Source organism: Suncus etruscus, chromosome 1 (genome assembly GCF_024139225.1).
Source record: "Suncus etruscus isolate mSunEtr1 chromosome 1, mSunEtr1.pri.cur, whole genome shotgun sequence".
NCBI lineage: Eukaryota > Metazoa > Chordata > Mammalia > Eulipotyphla > Soricidae > Suncus > Suncus etruscus.
Genome location: NC_064848.1, coordinates 22877566 through 22896670, shown reverse-complemented (window position 1 = coordinate 22896670; position 19105 = coordinate 22877566). Strand labels below are relative to the sequence as shown.

General features: G+C 44.1%; 1 protein-coding gene across 1 annotated transcript in view; it reads right to left on the bottom strand.

Moving 5' to 3' along the window:
- The window catches only part of GABBR2 (gamma-aminobutyric acid type B receptor subunit 2), a 371159-nt gene that overhangs the window by 169041 nt on the left and 183013 nt on the right, over positions 1 to 19105 (bottom strand). The window contains exon 5 of the mRNA XM_049784138.1: positions 8855 to 8920. Within this exon, the coding sequence (XP_049640095.1) occupies positions 8855 to 8920 (66 nt within the window). The remainder of the gene's footprint in view (positions 1 to 8854; positions 8921 to 19105) is intronic.

The window sequence follows — 19105 nt, the reverse complement described above, 5'->3', positions numbered from 1 at the left end:
TACTGTGAACCAGATTGCATTCCCTCCCCCCCCTTTTTTTTTGAAATAAAAGAAAAGGTTTTATTTGGAGCTATTGAGGAATGTGAGAGAGAGGATAAGAAAGAGAGTAACAAGTAACATGTTCAAGAGAGAATGAGAGCTTCTCCAAAGATGGAGAGAGCTCTCATACACAGACCAGTATCGAAGTACGAAAATCCATATATCAAGAGGGGAGATGCAGGCCACATATGCTTGGGTAGCATGTACTCAGGCAGTACATATGTCCCAAATTAAGTTCTTAATATTATCATTTTCTATCAGAAAAATAAAAATAGCTCAGATGTACCTGGAAACCCCCCCACATTATAAGGATGTCATGTCATGTCCCATCAGGACATTCTTTCTTCCTCCCTCCCTCCTTTTCTTCCTCCCTACTTTCTTCCTTCCCTCCACCTCTCCTTCCTTCCTCCCACCTCTCCCTCCCTCCCTCCCTCCCTCCCTCCCTCCCTCCCCCCCCGCCTCCTCCCTCCTTCCCCTTCCTTCCTTCCTTCCTTCCTTCCTTCCTTCCTTCCTTCCTTCCTTCCCCTTCCTTCCTTCCTTCCTTCCTTCCTTCCTTTGCAGTGCTAGATGGAATCCAGTTCTCCTAGATACAAGACATGTTCTTTACAATGTAGCTGCATATCTGGCTATCCCAGGAGATATATTTTTTCTATTGACCTTTTTGAAAACTACAAAAAAAAAAAAAAGGAAGGATTACACTCCTGCAGCACCACACTTTCTACCACTAGCAGGCAAGGAACCCACTTTTCTCCTCCATGGCCAAAAAGCAAAGTCGATCCTCCTGAGTAGGTGGAAGAATTCAATGAGGTACAAAATGTCTCAGGCCTGGCAGAGCTCTGCCAGGAACAGTCAAGCTGCACATTCTTACTATCTCCCTTAGATCATTGAGAGTGCCAGTGGACATATCCGCCCCTAAAAAACACCATGTCCAGGGATACTCTGGGCTTTGAGAAGACTAGCCTCTACCAAGTGGACTATTCAAGGTCCACTATATACCAATAATGGACCATTTGAAGTCCATTATTTCTACCTCTCCTCTTATCTCTGGTGGTTCAGGCCAAGCCATCACTTCTCACAGTCAGGTCCACTTCCTTATTAGGCATCAGGGGCTTTTCAACTGCCAATAGCAGGGTGCTAATATGTGGAAAGCAAAAGTCAGCAGGTTTGAACCCAGGAACCACAAGTCTTGACCCCTTGTCCATTCAGCTGCCAGGAGCATCCCTACCTCTACTCAAAGATTCTTTATTCTAGGGGAGCCAAATACACAGGGCTCAAAGCTTTATGTAGCTACTGGTATGCCTCTTTGCCTCTTTGGCCTCTTGGGCAGTCCTGGTCTGCCCATAGATTCCCCAGCACTCAGCAAGGTACCAGAGATGCTGCCAAAGAAACAGTGGTGGTGTGAGCAACTGATGCAGCTCTACTGTCCTTCTCCCTCTGCCTGTCATTTCTCATTTCTCAGCCTCTACTACGAATGTGGGCTCAGGATCCATGGCTATGTCTGGGCCCTGCCACCATACAGTTGAGAGAGAGAGAGAGAGAGAGAGAGAGAGAGAGAGAGAGAGAGAGAGAGAGAGAGAGAGAGAGAGAGTGTTTCCTTGAGCTCACTTTCTCTGACTCAGAGAAACATGTTGGTTTAATTGCTGCAGATTTTGTTTTGAAGAAAAAAATTCAGTTTTTCTTTTTATTACGTTTCTTTGCACCTTCTCTCCTCCCAAGGCATAGAGGACACCTCACATTGGAGTTCCTATCAAAGAGACATGCGTGTTGTCGGGGGAGCAGGTGACAGATGGGAGGAAGGTGTCCCTCAGGTGGGTTAGGAAAATCTCTTTCTGGGCCATCTCCAGAGCAGGCCAGCAACAGTGAGCAAAGAGGGGCAGCACCCTGCCTGGGGTCACACAGTAGGATGTGTTCTGTGGCCAGAACCTGGTCAGAGCTTGATGATTTAGGATAGACAATTGCTGAGGGGAGAGAATATCAAAGCCACAATCCATAGCCCAGCGGTATGGCATTTGCCTTACACGCGGCCAACCTAGAACAGACCTGGATTTAATCCCTGGCATCCCATATGGTCCCCTGAGCCTGCCAGGAGCAATTTATGAGCTCAGAGCCAAGAGTAATCCTTGAGACCACCGGTGTGGCCCCCCCAATCAAATAAACAAAAGAGAGTATAGCCAGTTAGGTGTTTGCCTTCCTGTATCCAACTCAGATGCTATTACCAGCACCCCATATGGTCTCTCAGACCCCAAGGAATGATTCCCAAGTACAGAGCCAGGAGTACCCCTTGAGCAAATCTGGATGAGGCCCAAAGACCAAAAACCAAAAAAAATTTATGCATGAGCCTTGCAAGCACAAGCCAAAAGGAATATCTCGCCTTTAGCTTATAAATGGGCTCTTCATGTGCTGAGGTTGCTTTCCCATCAATGGATTCACTAGAGTGCTTGCAGACCCCACATGGTTAGGGAGGCTCTGGGCTAGAAGTAGAGGCTCACTGTCCAGACAAGCCCTGCTCCAGCATGCAGGCTGGGCAGCAGAGCTAGTTTCCGGCCCAGAAACTTGGCCAGTCCTGTAGGCATACTCAGAAGGCTCTAGTGGGGTGTGACCTTGAGGGTCTGACTCGGGGAACAAATAAGCTGCCACACTCTCCCCAAAATCCCCTCTTGGAAGGAGGGAGACATCTATTAAAATGCTATGGGGAAGTGAGAAACTCCAGATGCCCACATCTGACAAGTGGGATGGAGAGGAAGTGAGACAGGACAAGTTCCGGTGGCCTGGGTAAGGCAGGGAGCTCAGGATTCTGGGCTCCCAGAAGCAGAACTTTCTGTTCCCAAGCATAAGGCTGGCACATTGGAAAGTGATCCCAGCGCATAGTCTGCTATAATCCCAGCTGCGCCTCGCTTGGGTGCTGGCGGGGCAGAACATGAGGTGGGTTTCATTACTCTTGAGAAGACAAGATGACCAGTTACCAGTGTGGCCTCTTCTTAGATCCCTTTAAAAGTTACTAGTTTGTGGGCTTCTTAATAATGAATAAAACTTAATAATAAGTTTGGGGCTTATTACTCACCATGAGCCACCTGCTTGGGACTCAGGTGTAAAACTCAGCCTTCTTCCCTGAAAGAGACCCCTGCTCCCCCAGTTTGTAGCATGATTTTCCTCCATTATTTGAATGTTTCTGGGCCTGAGAGGGAAGGAGCAAGGTTTTATGAGTTTGGAAGTCCAATGTATGAATCTGTTAATGCTGGTTTGTAGCACTAGTAACTCACACATTGATGTCATATCTGGCAGAAGGGGCTGCTAAATGTGTATAATACTTTGTTAAATTGATTCAAAATAGAAAAAAACCCTGCCAATTAGTTGAAAACTAACTTACATATTGATAATTTCTCATTTTTCATTTGTTTTGAGAGCCACACCTAACAGTATTCAGGACTTAGTTCTGGCTCTGTGCTCCTGGCCAGATTCTAGGATCCATACTGGTAACACAGATCAACCTGGGTTGTGCAGGGAACTGGAGTAATAGTACAGTGGGTTGGTGCTTGCCTTTCATGTGGCAAACCTGGGTTTAATCTCCAACATCTTAAATGGTCCCCTGCTGATTCCTGAGCTCAGAGTAACCTGTGAGCACTGTCGTGTGTGACTAAAACAAAACAAAAATGAACTAACCAAACAAAAAATCTGGGCTGTGCAGCAAGTAAGGCAAGCTCTTTCCCCACTGTACTGTCTCTTATAATAATTTCAAATTTTTAATTTATATTTATTGAGAGAAAGTGGGATTTGTTTAGTGAAGCCACCAAAGGTAGAAAACACAAATTGCAGTAGTGGCGTCCACCTGTTAAATCACTTGCCTTCATTTTCTCCTTGCTTCTCTTTGAACTTTTTTTTTTATTGTTGTTTGTTTTTGTTTTTGTTTTTTGGCCACACCGGTAATGCCCAGGGGCTACTTCTGGCTAGGCACTCAGAAATTGCTCCTGGTTTGGGGGACCATATGGGACACCTGGGGGGTCGAACTGTGGTCTGTCCTAGGTTAGTGCATGTGCAAGACAGACACCCTACCGCTTGAGCCACCGCTCTGGCCCTCCTCCTAGAACTTTTTGTTTTGTTTTGTTTTTTGGTTTTTGGTCACACCCGCAGCGCTCAGGGATTACTCCTGGCTCTGAGCTCAGAATTCGCCTCTGGCAGGCTTGGGGACCATATGGGATGCTGGGATTCGAACCACTGTCCTTCTGCATGAAAGGCAAACGCCTTACCTCCATGCTATCTCTCCAGCCCCAGTCCTAGAACTTTTATATAGAAATACCCTTGCCCTGAATAAATAAAGGACACATGTGAGATCCATCAGGCCATAGACACTTGTGTCCACAGTGAACGAATGTGGGGTGCCGAGTGCAAGGAAAGCTCAGCTTACACTCGGTACTGTACAAAGGGGATTTGCTCATTTAGGTCATCTTCATTGCAACCTAGAAAATGGGTGTGTTTTGGAGAAACCCTGAATCTCTTAGGCCACGGGAATTCCCTTTCTTCCCCAATGCTTACTGTGCCTATGGGAAAAAAAAAAGTGGGGGGAACGCCAAACCCTACCACTCCAGCACCCATACTTTTTCTTTTGTTTTGATTTGTTAGTGTTTGACTTTATTTTCCTTCTCTTTTTTTCTTCCACTTTTTCTTTTTCACGCTTGTGGTTATGATTTACAGATTTATTTTTATTTTTATTTGCCGGGTCCATTTTTTCTTTTTTCTTCCATTTTTCTTTCTTCTCTCTCTCTCTCTCTCTCTCTCTCTCTCTCTCTCTCTCTCTTTTTGGTAGTTGTCACCAAATTTTTTCTCCCTTTTTCTTATCCTTTTTATCTTCAATGACGGTGGAATAGATGCTCAATCTACAACAAGCTGTAAAGTGGAGACCAGTTGCACTAGCATACTGGGGGTAGAGGAGATATGGGATGCATACTGGGAACAGGGCGGAGGGAGGACAGCACTGGTGGTGGGAATGCCCCTCATTCATTGTCACTATGTACCATAAATGATGCAGTGAAAGATTTGTAATGTACTTTGGTCAAATTAAAAAAAGAAAAGAAAGAAAGAAAGAAAGAAAGAAAGAAAGAAAGAAAGAAAGAAAGAAAGAAAGAAAGAAAGAAAGAAAGAAAGAAAGAAAGAAAGAAAGAAAGAAAGAAAGAAAGAAAGAGAGGGGGGAGGGAGGGAGGAAGGAAGGAAAGAAGGAAAGAAGGAAAGAAAGAAAGAAGGTGTGTTTGCTGTTCTCACTTTCCAGATGCAAAAATCGATTGTCAACAAAGAGCTCACATTCTATCACCGAGTAGCATGCTGGGGATTCAGAGTGAGACTTGGGGCTGGAGAGATAGCATGGAGGTAAGGCGTTTGCCTTTCATGCAGAAGGATGGTGGTTCAAATCTCAGCATCCCATATAGTCCCCTGTGCCTGCCAGGGGCAATTTCTGAGTATAGAGCCAGGAGTAACTCCTGAGCACTGCCGGGTGTGAGCCAAAAACAAAACAAAACAAACAAACAAAAAGAGTGGGACACACCAAGCTCGAGGCTTCCTCCTGTGTCTCCTGAAATACTTCATCTGGAAGCTTCTGCTCCTCCTGAGCAGCAGTGAAGGACTGGCAGTGCCCACACTCTCCTGAGCCTCAGGGGATAGAGTCCTATGGGCATGGTTTCTCTTTCTTTCTTCTTCTTTCACTCTCTTTCTTTCTTTCTTCTTTCTTTCACTCTCTTTCTTTCTTTCTTTCACTCTCTTTCTTTCTTTCACTCTCTTTCTTTCTTTCTTTCACTCTCTTTCTTTCTTTCTTTCTTTCTTCTTTCTTTCTTTCTTTCTTTCTTTCTTTCTTTCTTTCTTTCTTTTTTCTTTCTTTCTTTCTTTCTTTCTTTCTTTCTTTCTTTTCTTTCTTTCCTCCTCTCTCTCTCTCTCTCTCTCTCTCTCTCTCTTTCTTTCTTTGCCACACCCAGTGACGCTCAGGAGTTACTCCTAGTCATGTGCTCACATATCGCTCCTGGCTTGGGATACCATATAGAACTCTGGGGATCGAACTGAGGTATGTCCTGGATCAGCCGTGTGAAAGGCAAATGCCCTACCAATGCTCCTTCCTTCCTTCCTTCCTTCCTTCCTTCCTTCCTTCCTTCCTTCCTTCCTTCCTTCCTTCCTTCCTCCCCTCCCCTCCCTCTCTTCTTTCCTTCCTTTCATTAATTTTTGTGTATAAATTAGCATGAATTATAAAATTCCCATTCTGAAAAACTATTCACCCAATACCTATCAGATAAGGGGCTAATATCTAAGATATACAAGGTACTGACAGAACTTAACAAGAGAAAAACACATAACTGAGAAGAAATGAACAGATACTTCCTCAAAGAAGAAATACAAATGGCCAAAAGGCACATGAAAAAATGCTCCACATCACTAATCATCAGGGAGATGCAAATCAAAACAACAATCAGGAACCATCTCACACCACATAGACTGCACACATCACAAAGAACAAGAATAATTAGGGCTGGTGGGGACGAGAGGAGAAAGGAACTCTCATTCACTGCTGGTGGGCATGTGGTCTAGTTCAGCCTTTATGAAAAACAATATAGAGATTCCTCAAACAACTGGAAATTGTGCTCCCATATGATTTAGCTATACCACTCCTATGGATATACCCCCAGAAACACAAAAACGCAATACAAAAATGTGTTCCTCACACCTATATTCATTGCAGTGCCAGAATCTGGAAACCAAGATGCCCTTCAACAAATGAATGGTTAAAGAAACTGTGGTACATCTACACAATGAAATATGATGCAGCCGTCAGGAGAGATGAAGTCATGAAATTTTCCTATACATGGATGGACATGGAAATTATTATACTGAGTGAAATAAATCAGAGGAGAGAAATAGACACAAAATTGTCTTAGTCATCTATGAGTTTTAAGAAAAAATAAAAGACTGTTGCAAGTCAGCCCCTGAAGAGGTTGACTGATGGAGGGATGGAGGATGAGGCCTTTCTCCTCCAGCTCGGACCACGTGTCTGTTACCCTGTTCAGTTGGCAGTTCTGAGGTGGGAAGAAAGCCAACAGGCAGTCAGGCTTCCGAAGAAAACAGCTCTTTATTCTGTGAAGAGGCCGAAGCCAAAAGGCCTAAGAATAGGCCACAGGAAAAAACCTCTCACCTTCCACAGACCCTTGCTTTTATGCCCCAGAATCAGGTACCACCCAATGGTGGGATCAGGTACCACCCAATGGTGGGGGCAGAATGCCAGGTCACACCCTAGGGTAGGCACAATCACTGATCAGGTTAGGGTCAGTAACATAATAATCCCATTAAAATGTTTACATTCACAACAAAAGACATTGTGGTAATAATGCTCAGAGACAATAGAGATGAGGGCCGGAAGAACCGGCTCATGATATGAAGTTCACCACAAAGAGTGGTAAATGCAGTTAGAGAAATAACTTCACTAACAAATATCATGATAATGTTAATGAGTGAGAGAAGTAGAATGCCTGTCTCGAATACAGGCAGGAGTAGGGGAGAGGAAGATGGGAGCACTGGTGGTGGGAATGTTGCACTGGTGAAAGAGGGTGTTATTTCTATGACCGAAGCACAACTAGAATCATGTTTGTAATGATGGTGCTTAAATAAAGATATTATTTTAAAAACAAACAAACAATAAAACAAAGCACCCATTTTCTTTTTAGTGTCTGCATCACTCATGAGTTGGACCACCAGGAGCAGATCACACACCCTAGATCACAACAACCATGGTGTTCTCTGGCCCAGATCTAAGAGTGAAGTTGGAAGATAGCTGGTTTCCTGGCAGCTGTGATCATTCTGGGCCTCAGCATAACCCCCAGTTCAACCAAGACCCCAGAGTCCTTAGCTCTACATACATGGGATTCAGCCACATCTCCACCTACTCCCCCAGAAGACAACAGAAGATTCTTAGGTTCTAATATAACCTTCTATTAGGACCATTCCATTCCATCTTCTTTCATGGTATCAACATGTCAATACTGTGAAGGTTGTTTGCACACCCCACCTTTGATCCAACAAATTTTAGAATTTCAAGAATTCCCCAAGTCTCTCCCACATTTTTGACACAAGATCCAAGAGACCAAAAATGCTGCTCCAAACCATACCTGTGTGCTGTCAGTCATCAGTATAGACATGGTAATTCCCCTTAATAGTCTCTTATCTCTCCCCTTTTCTCCTGACCCTGAGGGTGTTGAAAAAAGGGAAATTTCCCCCATTCAGAACTTCCATACATGGTCTGATCAGAATGGCTTGTGTTGAAAGGAGGTCAGATTGGGGCTCAGCTGTGCAAGAATTGATTCTGCATGAACTTCCCTTTGAATGAGTCTCTTCATCTCTCCCAGCCTCAATTTCCTCATATATAAGATGGGATAATGATAGTCATTACCTGTGGCTGTTGAAAAAAAGTGATATGTTGTATAAATAGGTACTTGGCCTCCCATCACAATCAGACATCACTAAGACTTAGGGCTCTCACTGGAGAGCTGCCAGTGTGTTCTCAACCTGGGTTCACCCCAACTGGGACCTCCCTCAGAATAGAGGACACCAGCATTCTAGCTCTCAGAGCTGAGGCGCTTCATTACCACCAGGGCTTGGAAACTGAGGTTCCTATTTCCGGATTTTGGCTACTTGAAAAGCAGAAAGCACAGCAGGAATTAAACACGTCTGCTCCCCTCAGAAGATTCAGTCCTATGATTCCGCTCACCCACGAGGCAGTAAGAATTCACCCCAGAAACAGCTTTGCAAATGTCCTCAAAGAAACAATGGACAAGACCTGAATTTTACTTACACAACAGAACACCTTGGCAGCCATGTGCTGGTCAAATTGGCCCAGGATGATGCGGACGTCATTACCCTGTGAATAGAAGGACACAGTGTGAAGGTGAGTTGGGGGATGGCATCCCCGGGGGACCCAAGGCCATGAGCAGAGAATACATGCCTATGCTAGGCTTCCCCTGGGGGCAGGATCTCATCTCAGCACAGCTAGGCTCTGTGTTCCTTGGGGAGCCAGCTTGACTGTGCTGTATGTGAAGGGCACTCTTCAGTTTTGTGGGCAAACCACAACACAAGTCTGTCTAGGTTAAAGGCTAATTTGAACAGCTCCATGGTGCATGGTTGCCTCCCACTGCCAGGCTAACCCTGCAGGGTGTGAGCATACAATCTGATCTTCCTCACTTTAATTAGAGGGAAACTGAGGCCTGGCTTTTGTAAAAAAAAAAGCAGCTTCCAGTTTCCCATGGGAGTTGGCCGCTGAAACAAGATACCAGGCAGCTCTCACTGCCAGTCTTCTAAAATTTTCCCACCTTCTCAGACCCTATAACACTTCCCAACAAAGAAATTTCAGATTCTCCTTGAGTTCTGAGTTTTGTGCAAATCTCGGTTCCACCTGTAGATCATTGAGCAGTTCCTGTTCTCACTTCTGCATCACCAATGATCTTCCAGGGCTGTCGGAGGGAATGAAAGAGATGGTCCTCCTCAAGGGTTTTCTGTAATTCCTGGCACAGCAGAGCCTCAAAGTGTTTTCTAATGACATTATTCATAGCCTGCTCCCCACCCATCTTCATCACTAAGCAAATCTATGTATGAAAAGTATCATCAATGGAATGGCACAAATTATTTCAAGGCATGTCTTCTACACCTCCTGTGACTTATTTATTTACTCAACAAATGCATACAAAGTGTCTGCCTGAGGCACTGGTCCTCAAACTATGGCCCGCGGGCCACATATTGTATTTGTATCTGTTTTGTTTCTTCATTGCAAAATAAGATATATGCAGTGTGCATAAGAATTCGTTCATAGGGCCCGGAGAGATAGCACAGCGGTGTTTGCCTTGCAAACAGCCGATCCAGGACCAAAGGTGGTTGGTTCGAATCCCGGTGTCCCATATGGTCCCCCGTGCCTGCCAGGAGCTATTTCTGAGCAGACAGCCAGGAGTAACCCCTGAGCACCGCTGGGTGTGGCCCCCCCAAAAAAAGAATTCGTTCATAAGTTTTATTTTTACTATAGTCAGACCCTCCAATGGTCTGAGGGACAGTGAACTGGCCCCCTGTTTAAAAAGTTTGAGGACCCCTGGGAGGCATTCTCCCAGCTTAAGGTAAGGGTCCTTGGTCACTTTCTAGGGAGTCAAAGTCTTGCTGGGTTCTTCCCCCATTGAAAGTAGGTCACAGGCAGATGTGTCCGGGCAGAACTCTGAGGACCAGTTGGCTCATCATATGCTGACTCCCCACCCCGGTAACTTCTGCCCCTTTGCACTGAAACTCAGCCAGCAGGTGGGGCCACTTTCCAGTGTTTCATCCTGTCCTCTTGAGCAGACTTCAGGGCCCTTTGATGCATAAAGGAAAAAAAAAAAAAAAAGCCTCTAAAGACCAGTTTTTAGCATCTTTCCAAATAGGAAAGTGCTGACTGAGAGACAATTTTACTCATTGTGAACTTAAGCAAGATAAAAAAGCTTGGATTCTAAAATCATCCTTCGTTCGCAAGCAAGAATAGAAAGAAGGGGAAAAACACTTTCTCTGAAAGAACTTTAAAAGATCATTAGTGGAGCAGTGGCAGGGCATGAGTCTTTGGAGTCTTTGTGCTCTGCATGTCTATATAGCTATAAAAAGTTCTAAGCTGCTTCCACCCTGGGACAATCTCTCAGCCATACTCTGTGGTCTTTCTGCCTGTTGGCTCAAATCACCTGACATTTGTTGCTGCTAAGAGCAACCAGCTAGTTTCAGCTATGGCCACAGTCATATGCACATCTGTCCATCCAGGAAAACATTTATGGAAGGAACATTACATTAACTCAGTGTCAAGCCCTAGGTTACTCAATGAGAAACATCTTAGTAGATTTTGGAGTCAGGGAGATCTAAGTTCAAAATCTAGTTCTATCACTGACCAGCTGCCATGACCCTAGGTCTTATACTCTTGGGGCCTCAGTTTCCTTATCTCTGAACTGTGGCTGTAGTCTTTTTCCTCACTATGATTGTTAAAATTGTGACAGTGAGGGCCCGGAGAGATAGCACAGCGGAGTTTGCCTTGCAAGCAGCCGATCCAGGACCTAAGGTGGTTGGTTCGAATCCTGGTGTCCCATATGGTCCCCGGTGCCTACCAGGAGCTATTTCTGAGCAGACAGCCAGGGGTAACCCCTGAGCACCACCAGGTGTGGCCCAAAAACAAAACAAAAAAATTGTGACAATGAAAACCACCACTGGCTTCCATCAGGTTCTCTTCTTGCTCATAGACATTCCTCTTCAAGCTTCAGATCAGCTCAATGGACTCGGGATCACAGCGCTAATCACATTTCTCAATCTTACTCCATGAGAATGAACTACCTACAATTCTTTAAAACAGGGCTGCCATTTTATTCATTCATTCATTCATCTAACCATCCATCCATTTATTCTCTCACCTTTCCATCCATCATCCAAACATCCATCCATCCATCCAAGCATGCATCAAACTTCCATCCATCCATCCATCCATCCATCCATCCATCCATCCATCCAACCATCCATCCTTCTATCCAATTTTCCCTCCCTCCTTTCCATCTTCCCTCCCTCCCTCTTCCTTACCGCCTCCCTTCCTCTCATTCATTCCTCTCTCACTCTATTTTCCACACCATGCTTGCTCTGCTTGGAGAGTAACTCCTCACCATTAGTGTCTAAGCACAGGTAGTCCTAGTCTAGAAGCCTTCTTTAAGACTTGAGGCCATTTGCTACTCTGTGGCCTGGATCATTCCAGGCTTCCCTCAAATGTGGCACAATTCCATAAACTTGTCTAACTTCTCCATTAGTCTGAGGGAAGCTTGTTTCACCTATTGCTCCCTGGCTCCCACACAGGGCTTGGCACATACAGCCATGAACAGACATTACGTGTATGGCAGCAATAACTGAGGCATCGTGAAGCACCAGCACCAAGCTTGACTCTCACTGCCTCCACTATCCTTCCTGTACTCATGTTTAGGTTTAGAGCCACCTAAATAAAGAGGTTCACCATGTCCATTTTGTGAATGCATTCAGGACCTCCATCTTTGTGGTTGACCATGGGACCAACAGCTGACATAAATAACCAGCTTTGCCATTTGCAGACTTCTCTAGGTTGCCACGACAACCAACTTACCAGGCCCATTTGGATCTATGCATGCAGTTTTAGAAAGGGACGAAAGAGGTTATAGATGGAGCTGACCCCTCCCAGAGAGGCAAATGCTTTCCCCCAAGACCATCCAGTACCCTGGAACCTGAATTCTTACCTTGGTGCCCCCAGATCATCTGAGGGCCCTGGGGAAAGAGCACCTATATCCACAGCTAGGCTGTGCTTGAGGCAAAGAACTATTTATCCTGCTGTTCTTCTAAGTGTAAGAAGGGGCAAAGTCTGAGAGGATGCGATGAGTCAGTAGAGCCTGGAATGCAGGTATGGGAGGACTCACAGAGGTGCTGATGCACTGTGGGCTTTGCAGAGGGACTGTCAGACCAATGCTAAAAGCTCCAAGTGCTTCTCAAAACTAGACTCACACTCACAGGGTGTGAGGCATCCAGGCTGCGTGAAAAGCAAGGTGAGTTCTGGTTCTTTCTGGTGTTGCTGAGATTCAGGAAAGGAGATGAGGGGCGGGGGTTGGATGTGGAAGTGTAAATGTTTTTCAAAGGTGCAAATTCTCACTAAAAGCCCATAATCATACTTTTCAATGTGGCACAACTTGGCTGTCTAGAGAATAGAAGGCAATTTTGTCTTGACAACCCCCTCCAACACCCAACCCCCCTCCTCTCACACACACGCATATACACACATCATCATCATCTCCCTTCCAGGGTCTGAGTCTTCTCTCCATCGGTATAAAAAGCCTTGAATATCTGGATGAGGGGTACAGAGCCAGAAGATCCTGCAATGAGGAATGGAGCAGATCTGGGAGTGAGGACCAGAGGACTCAGAGCTTGGGCTGAGGACCCAAGAACCAGGTAGAGTGCAAAGACTTTGTTCTGCATGAGACCCGAGAATTGATTGCACAGTATCCAGAACTGACTACATGGGAACTCAAAAATGACTACATGGAATCCCCATGTAACTAACAGCCTGTGACCACAGAGCAAACTACATGGGACCCCAGAACTGACTGCATGGGAATCCAATGACAAAATGATATCCCAGAACTGATGGCATTGAACCCCAGAACTGACTTCATAAGACCCAGAATTGATTGCATGGTACCCCAGAACTGACTTCTTTACTCACACAGTCAATTCTGGTGTCCCATAGTCAGTCCTGGACACAGGTCCTAGATCTGGCCCAGAAGTTCCTAGTACTTGACCATTTGCCTCTAGAAGTAGCTGAGAGAAATGTCCCTCACCATACTTGAATCTGCAGTGACCCCTCATGGGGAAAAATGAGTGGAGAGCTCAACAGTGAAAATGGGGTTTTCATACATCCAAGCAATTGCTCCATCTTGGAAACATGCTAGAGAGTCTCAGGGCACTACATCCTGCTTTCCTTGGGGGCAGGGATTGGGATCCTATTCTAAGATCAAGGTCCATCCTGGCTTGGGCTACCCCATACTCTAGGTATGTCTGTCTCAGCCTATGAAAGAGCATTCCTAGGCTACTGGGATCCTCCCCACAGGCCACATCCCCACTGGGATATGACTTCTGTACAAGGTAACAAGGGGGTTGGCCTGTTGGAGTCTGTCCAACACTGATGAAGAGCAGCAGTGGCAGAGAAGAGGGGTTCAGAATCCCTGCTGGTTCCAGCTCCTAAAGTGAACCTGGGAAAAAAGCCCCAGAGGGACAGTCTAAATGTTTCCCTCCTGGTTCCCACATTCTACACCCTCCTGTGAGCACTAGCTTTGATTGAGCTAAAATTAGTTTCTGAGACTGCCTCTCCCCAATCCTTGGAAATGTCCCTAAAGGCTGAGAAGCAAGAGATAAGTCCCCATGGGGTGGGGAGCAGGCTCAGTCTTTCTTCCTAGTTTATTGTTTTACCCAGAAACTCATGTATATTTCAGTCTGGTAACAGACCTACATCTCCCTGAAGATGAAATAAGGCTTTTTCTTCCATGTCTCCGAGCACAGTGGCCCTGGGGAAGAGGCCCCGTGTTCCTTTCACAGCTTTACATACCCCGAGGGGCCTTAGCTGAAGGCAGTTAGGTAGGGCTTCTGGTCTAAGGAAAGTCCCAGGAGGATCCTCCTATGAAACAGGAGAATGGGGCATTTCTTGACCTTTCTCTGAGGACTTCCTACCACCAGGCAAAATAAAGCCCCCTTGGTGATGTTCATGGCCTAAGCCTCAGAGCCTATGACTGTGCCAGTACCAGGTCAGGGGTGCAGTGGGCTTCACAGGCCTGGAGTAGGGGGCAAGGGAGAGAGCAAAGGGCTATCATGTGAGCCTGACACTAGTTTGGTCTCTTACACTGCAGGATTCCTTCCCATCCTTCCCATGAATTGCTGGGGTTAGCCCTGCTGGTCGTTATGCACCATTTATCTGGGTGACCATGGTAGTCTCTGGCAGCACAAGGTCTGAGCAGCATCCTCAGTTCTAGCAGTGAGCCACCCAACCTGGTTTGTCTTGTGGCCCTAGGTCTACTTAAGCACTGCTTGAAAGGTCCCAAAGTACATATATATGCATGTATTTTTCATAACAGAGTGTTTTTATTTCCTGATTGCAGGAAATCTGGATATGGATTTGCAAACTCAGCGTCTTCATTTCATAATTCTCCTCTGTGCTCTGCTTTATGCTCGCCTGAATGATGTCTTAGACAGAGACAAACTAAGAGCATAGAAGGCTCCATCTCCTCATACTCCGACGTGACTGTCAGTTCTCTGTGTGTTTAACCGGTGCTTCCCGATACATTTCACTGAGTGGTAATTTAGAGCAATAATGGCCCATGAGTGGGTTATTCTCATGGTGAATTGTACCTTGATCTACAGAAAATGATTCTCTTAACCCCGTTTAACAACTGCACCTGAATTCCTTCTGCTCTGTGGGAAACACTGGGATGCTCATTCAATCAGCAAGCCTGCTCGAGAGACCTTAGTATAACCTTTTACCTTTTCTCTTATTGGTGATGCTTCCAAACATAATAAGAAATTCTTTGCTTTTTGCTTAGTGATTTCCCCTTCTAGCTGTGACTGCTGGGTGGACAGTTCCACACATGCTTGCTTGTCAGGTCACAGATCCATCACTTGGGTCAATGGTGTTGGGGATTCCAATCAGAAGTGTCCTTGGGAGCACCTTCAAAGGTGGTAGGGTCTTGAGACCAGGGGACCAGTGGCTCCAAGGCTAGAATGAAATCATGGATGAATGAAACATCCACCACCCACACTTCTGACTTTTGGACAGTCTAAATTGAAAGAATGATCATGTCCATCAGCACTGACATTTTTCATTCCGGTTTTCATTTTTGTTTTCTGGTTTCCACCCTGAGATTCACCCTTTTTATTCCTCATGTTTCAGAAGCATCAGTTCCACGTATCTGAACTATATCTATCATTAATGTACTAAAGGCCTTTCTAGCTTGCATTTTTCTAATTAGGGAATGCACAAGAGATGGTCTGTTAAGTCCTCCTCCTACTGAAGACCTGGAGTTGAGTGCCCTTCTTCTTTATTTGTTTTATTCACTGCTATGACACTGCTATTGGAATTTTCATTTCACAATTTTTCTTTTGACATCTATGTTGTATTATATGAGTGTTTGCTTTCAAAATGAGTTTTTGCATCTGTGTACACTTTAATAACAACTATTTAGCTGGAACTTTCTTTCATCAGCTCTAACGTTCCATACTCAGTTGTTTTTCTGGGGTCTCTGTTAAAAGGTGCTCAGTGGGCTAATGCAGGACTAACTACAGGGATCAACTTCCAGAAAGGTGCCAGGTTGGCATATTCATCACATAGTGTCTCCCCTTGGTTGGCACTGAAGATGTTCAAGTTGTGAAGATGCCAAGTTTGGCACCTTCATAGGAAATTTTTTCTTTACCCTGACCAAGATACTTGCAAATTCCCTCTCCTGTTATGATTCTCTTTCTAAACATTTGGCCAAATGTGACTAGCTCTAACTTTCTTTCACCAGCTCTTCTAGAATGTAGGAAGGCCAACACATTCATACATAGTCTAGTGTTAAGAAATAGGTGATTTTCATAGTTCAAAGATGGTTGAATAGGACCAGGAAGAGATAGTTCAAAGGGCTGGCATGTATGAATTGCATGCACAAGGCACCAGGTTTGATCCCTAACACCAAATTCTCCTTTGCTGGCTTGGCGGAGTATATATCTCCAGGGGCTCAGAGCATCACAGAGCGCAGACATAGTGGCTGCCTGCTCTATTGAGCATAAGCATTGAATTGTTCAATTGGTCTGACTGAATATCAGTGGAAGTGGCCCTCAAAGCCCTACTTGGGAACACCCCACAATTAAAATATTTGAATATTGGCAATTTTGTTTGGTCTAATTTAAGAGGTCTCCTCTGAATCCACTTAAATTGGGTTCCTTTTTTAAAAAAGTAAACTTATTTGAGAATGATTTTAATTTACATAAAGATGATAAAAATGTGGAACCGGAGCATTAGTCCAGTGAGTAAGGCAATTTTTTTTGCACATGGCTGACCTGGATTTGATCCTTGGCACCTCATATGGTACCCTGGGCACCACCAGGAATGATCCCTGAATACAGGAAAAAGAGCCAGAAATAAGCCCTGAGCACTGCCAAGTGTGGTCCCAAGACCAAAAAAAAAAAAAAAAAAAGAGTTACAAAGATGATATAAATAATTCCCATATTCCCCTTACTAGTTTATCTGTGCTAGCTTAGTATACCTGTAATTAATAAACCAATATTAATTATGTTATCATTTAAAGTTCATACTTAATTTTAGGTTTCTTAATTTTCATCTTGTGCCTTTTTCCTATTCTTAGATATCATCTAGAATAGTGCATTATTATTTTTTTTTGTTTTTGTTTTTGGGCCACACCCGTTTGACGCTCAGGGGTTACTCCTGGCTATGCGCTCAGAAATCGCCCCTGGCTTGGGGGGACCATATGGGACGCCGGGGGATCGAACCGCGGTCCATCCTACGCTAGCGCTTGCAAGGCAGACACCTTACCTCTAGCGCCACCTTCCCGGCCCCAATAGTGCATTATTTTGAGCTGTGAGGTATCCTCTGTCTCGGATGCTCCTTATTTTTGAAGTCCTGGATAGTACGAAGTAGAAATGATGAGGTATTTTGTGATGTTTTTCTCATGATTGAGACTGGTACTAAGGGTTATGGGGTGAAAAATCAAATAAGACAAGGAACCAGCATCTTGTCATAACTTACCAACATACATCCCAGCCACATGACTTGGCACTGTTGGTATTGACCTCTGTAATCTGATGAGGTCATGCTGGTCAGAATTTTCCACTGTGGCATTTCTCTTCCCCACCTCCTTTTATATTCTACAATTTTGAAGGGATTACCCCAATAAGTGGATAGTTACATCTCACCTCTTTGAGCATGAAATGCTAACATACAATTGTTTTGCCTACAATATTGATTCTTCCAGTCACTCATTCATATCAGCATGTACTCACACATATTTTAGGCTATAATCAAATACTTTAGGTTAATAAATACTATAACCTATAGTATTAGATTATTACTAACTCCTCTCATATTTGGCCTTTAGGAGTTCATTCAATTGATCACCTTGCTTCTCTGACAACACTCTCCATCAAAAAGTGTTGCTATTTTGAGTATTTCCTTACTTCCTGACACTATAAGATATTCCCAAATTATCTTGCCCATTTCCTGTTTTCATAATGGAACGAGCTCATTTCTCTTTTAATAGAGGAAGGTTTTAGAAGCCAAGATCTGGATACTAGGCATGATTATTGCTGCATTGGGCTTCTGTTTTGATATTTTGCCACTGTGTCCTTTGTCTTGGTTTTCTCTGAATACCTAGAGATTACCAGAGATAACCATACTTGTTATCTCTTCTTTCATTAGGTGAATCTTTTTTTTTAATTTGTCCTCTGAATTTTAGGAAAGCACCTTATATTTGCCTCCTATGTTGTAGACTTCTGTTTTCCTTGGCATTAACTCATTTTACTATCTCCAACACAGATTTTCATTCTTCTATTCTGTACTTCATTTTCTTCTGAGTTCTATGTGCCTCCTTCTCTTCTCCCACAGTAAATCAAAGATTTAGTTTTCCTTTCAGTTCTCCAAAAATTATTTTTGTTCCTGAGTGTTTTATCATGTGTCCTTTGTTGGTTTTGTCTGCTCAGAGTTGGCATTTCATTTATATATACTCCACACAATTGTTGAGCAAATTAGATTTGGTTCCAGGTGAAAAGGCACAAAGCAGTGACTGAGACAGAGACCAAAGGCTGTTTCCTCAGGCTTCCTTCCGAGGGAGAAGAGACCAGTGATAACATCATCAGCCAGCGTAAGTGGTGGCCAGGTATTGCTATGGGTTGAGTATGCTCCCCCAAAGATATGTTGTGAGCTCAGCCCCAGTAACTTATAATGTGACTTCATTTGAAAATGGGGTTGAGTTGTGGCCAATACAATTAGTGTCCAGCTAAGAACAGTAGGTAAAGAAGAAGGGTGGAAATGCCACTGAAAGCAGATATTAGAACTATAGTTGAAAAATGCCAAAGATTGTCAGGGACACCTGAGGCTAAAGGAAGAGTCCAGTCATTTCTTTTATGGTGTATGTATATATATATATATATATATATATATATATATATTATAAATATATATATTTGCCATGTAATATTGAACAGTTCTAAGAACAAAATCATGCAATGTGAAGCAACATAGATGAACTAGAGGATATCATTCTGAGTTAAGTCAGTCTAAAGAAAAGGGACAGATACAGAATGATCACGCTCATATGCAGGATTTAAAGATACACAGCAAGGTAGAAACAAAGGGTCAAAGAAAAAATAAAGGGAGAATTGATCCACATGTTGAACTTGAAGGAGAGTTAGGGTCCTTGGGGGAATGATATGTATGGGTGTGGTGAGGAAATTATGTCCATATCTTCCCCAAAATTAAATTCAATTTAAAAATAAAGAGCCCAGAATCTTCTAG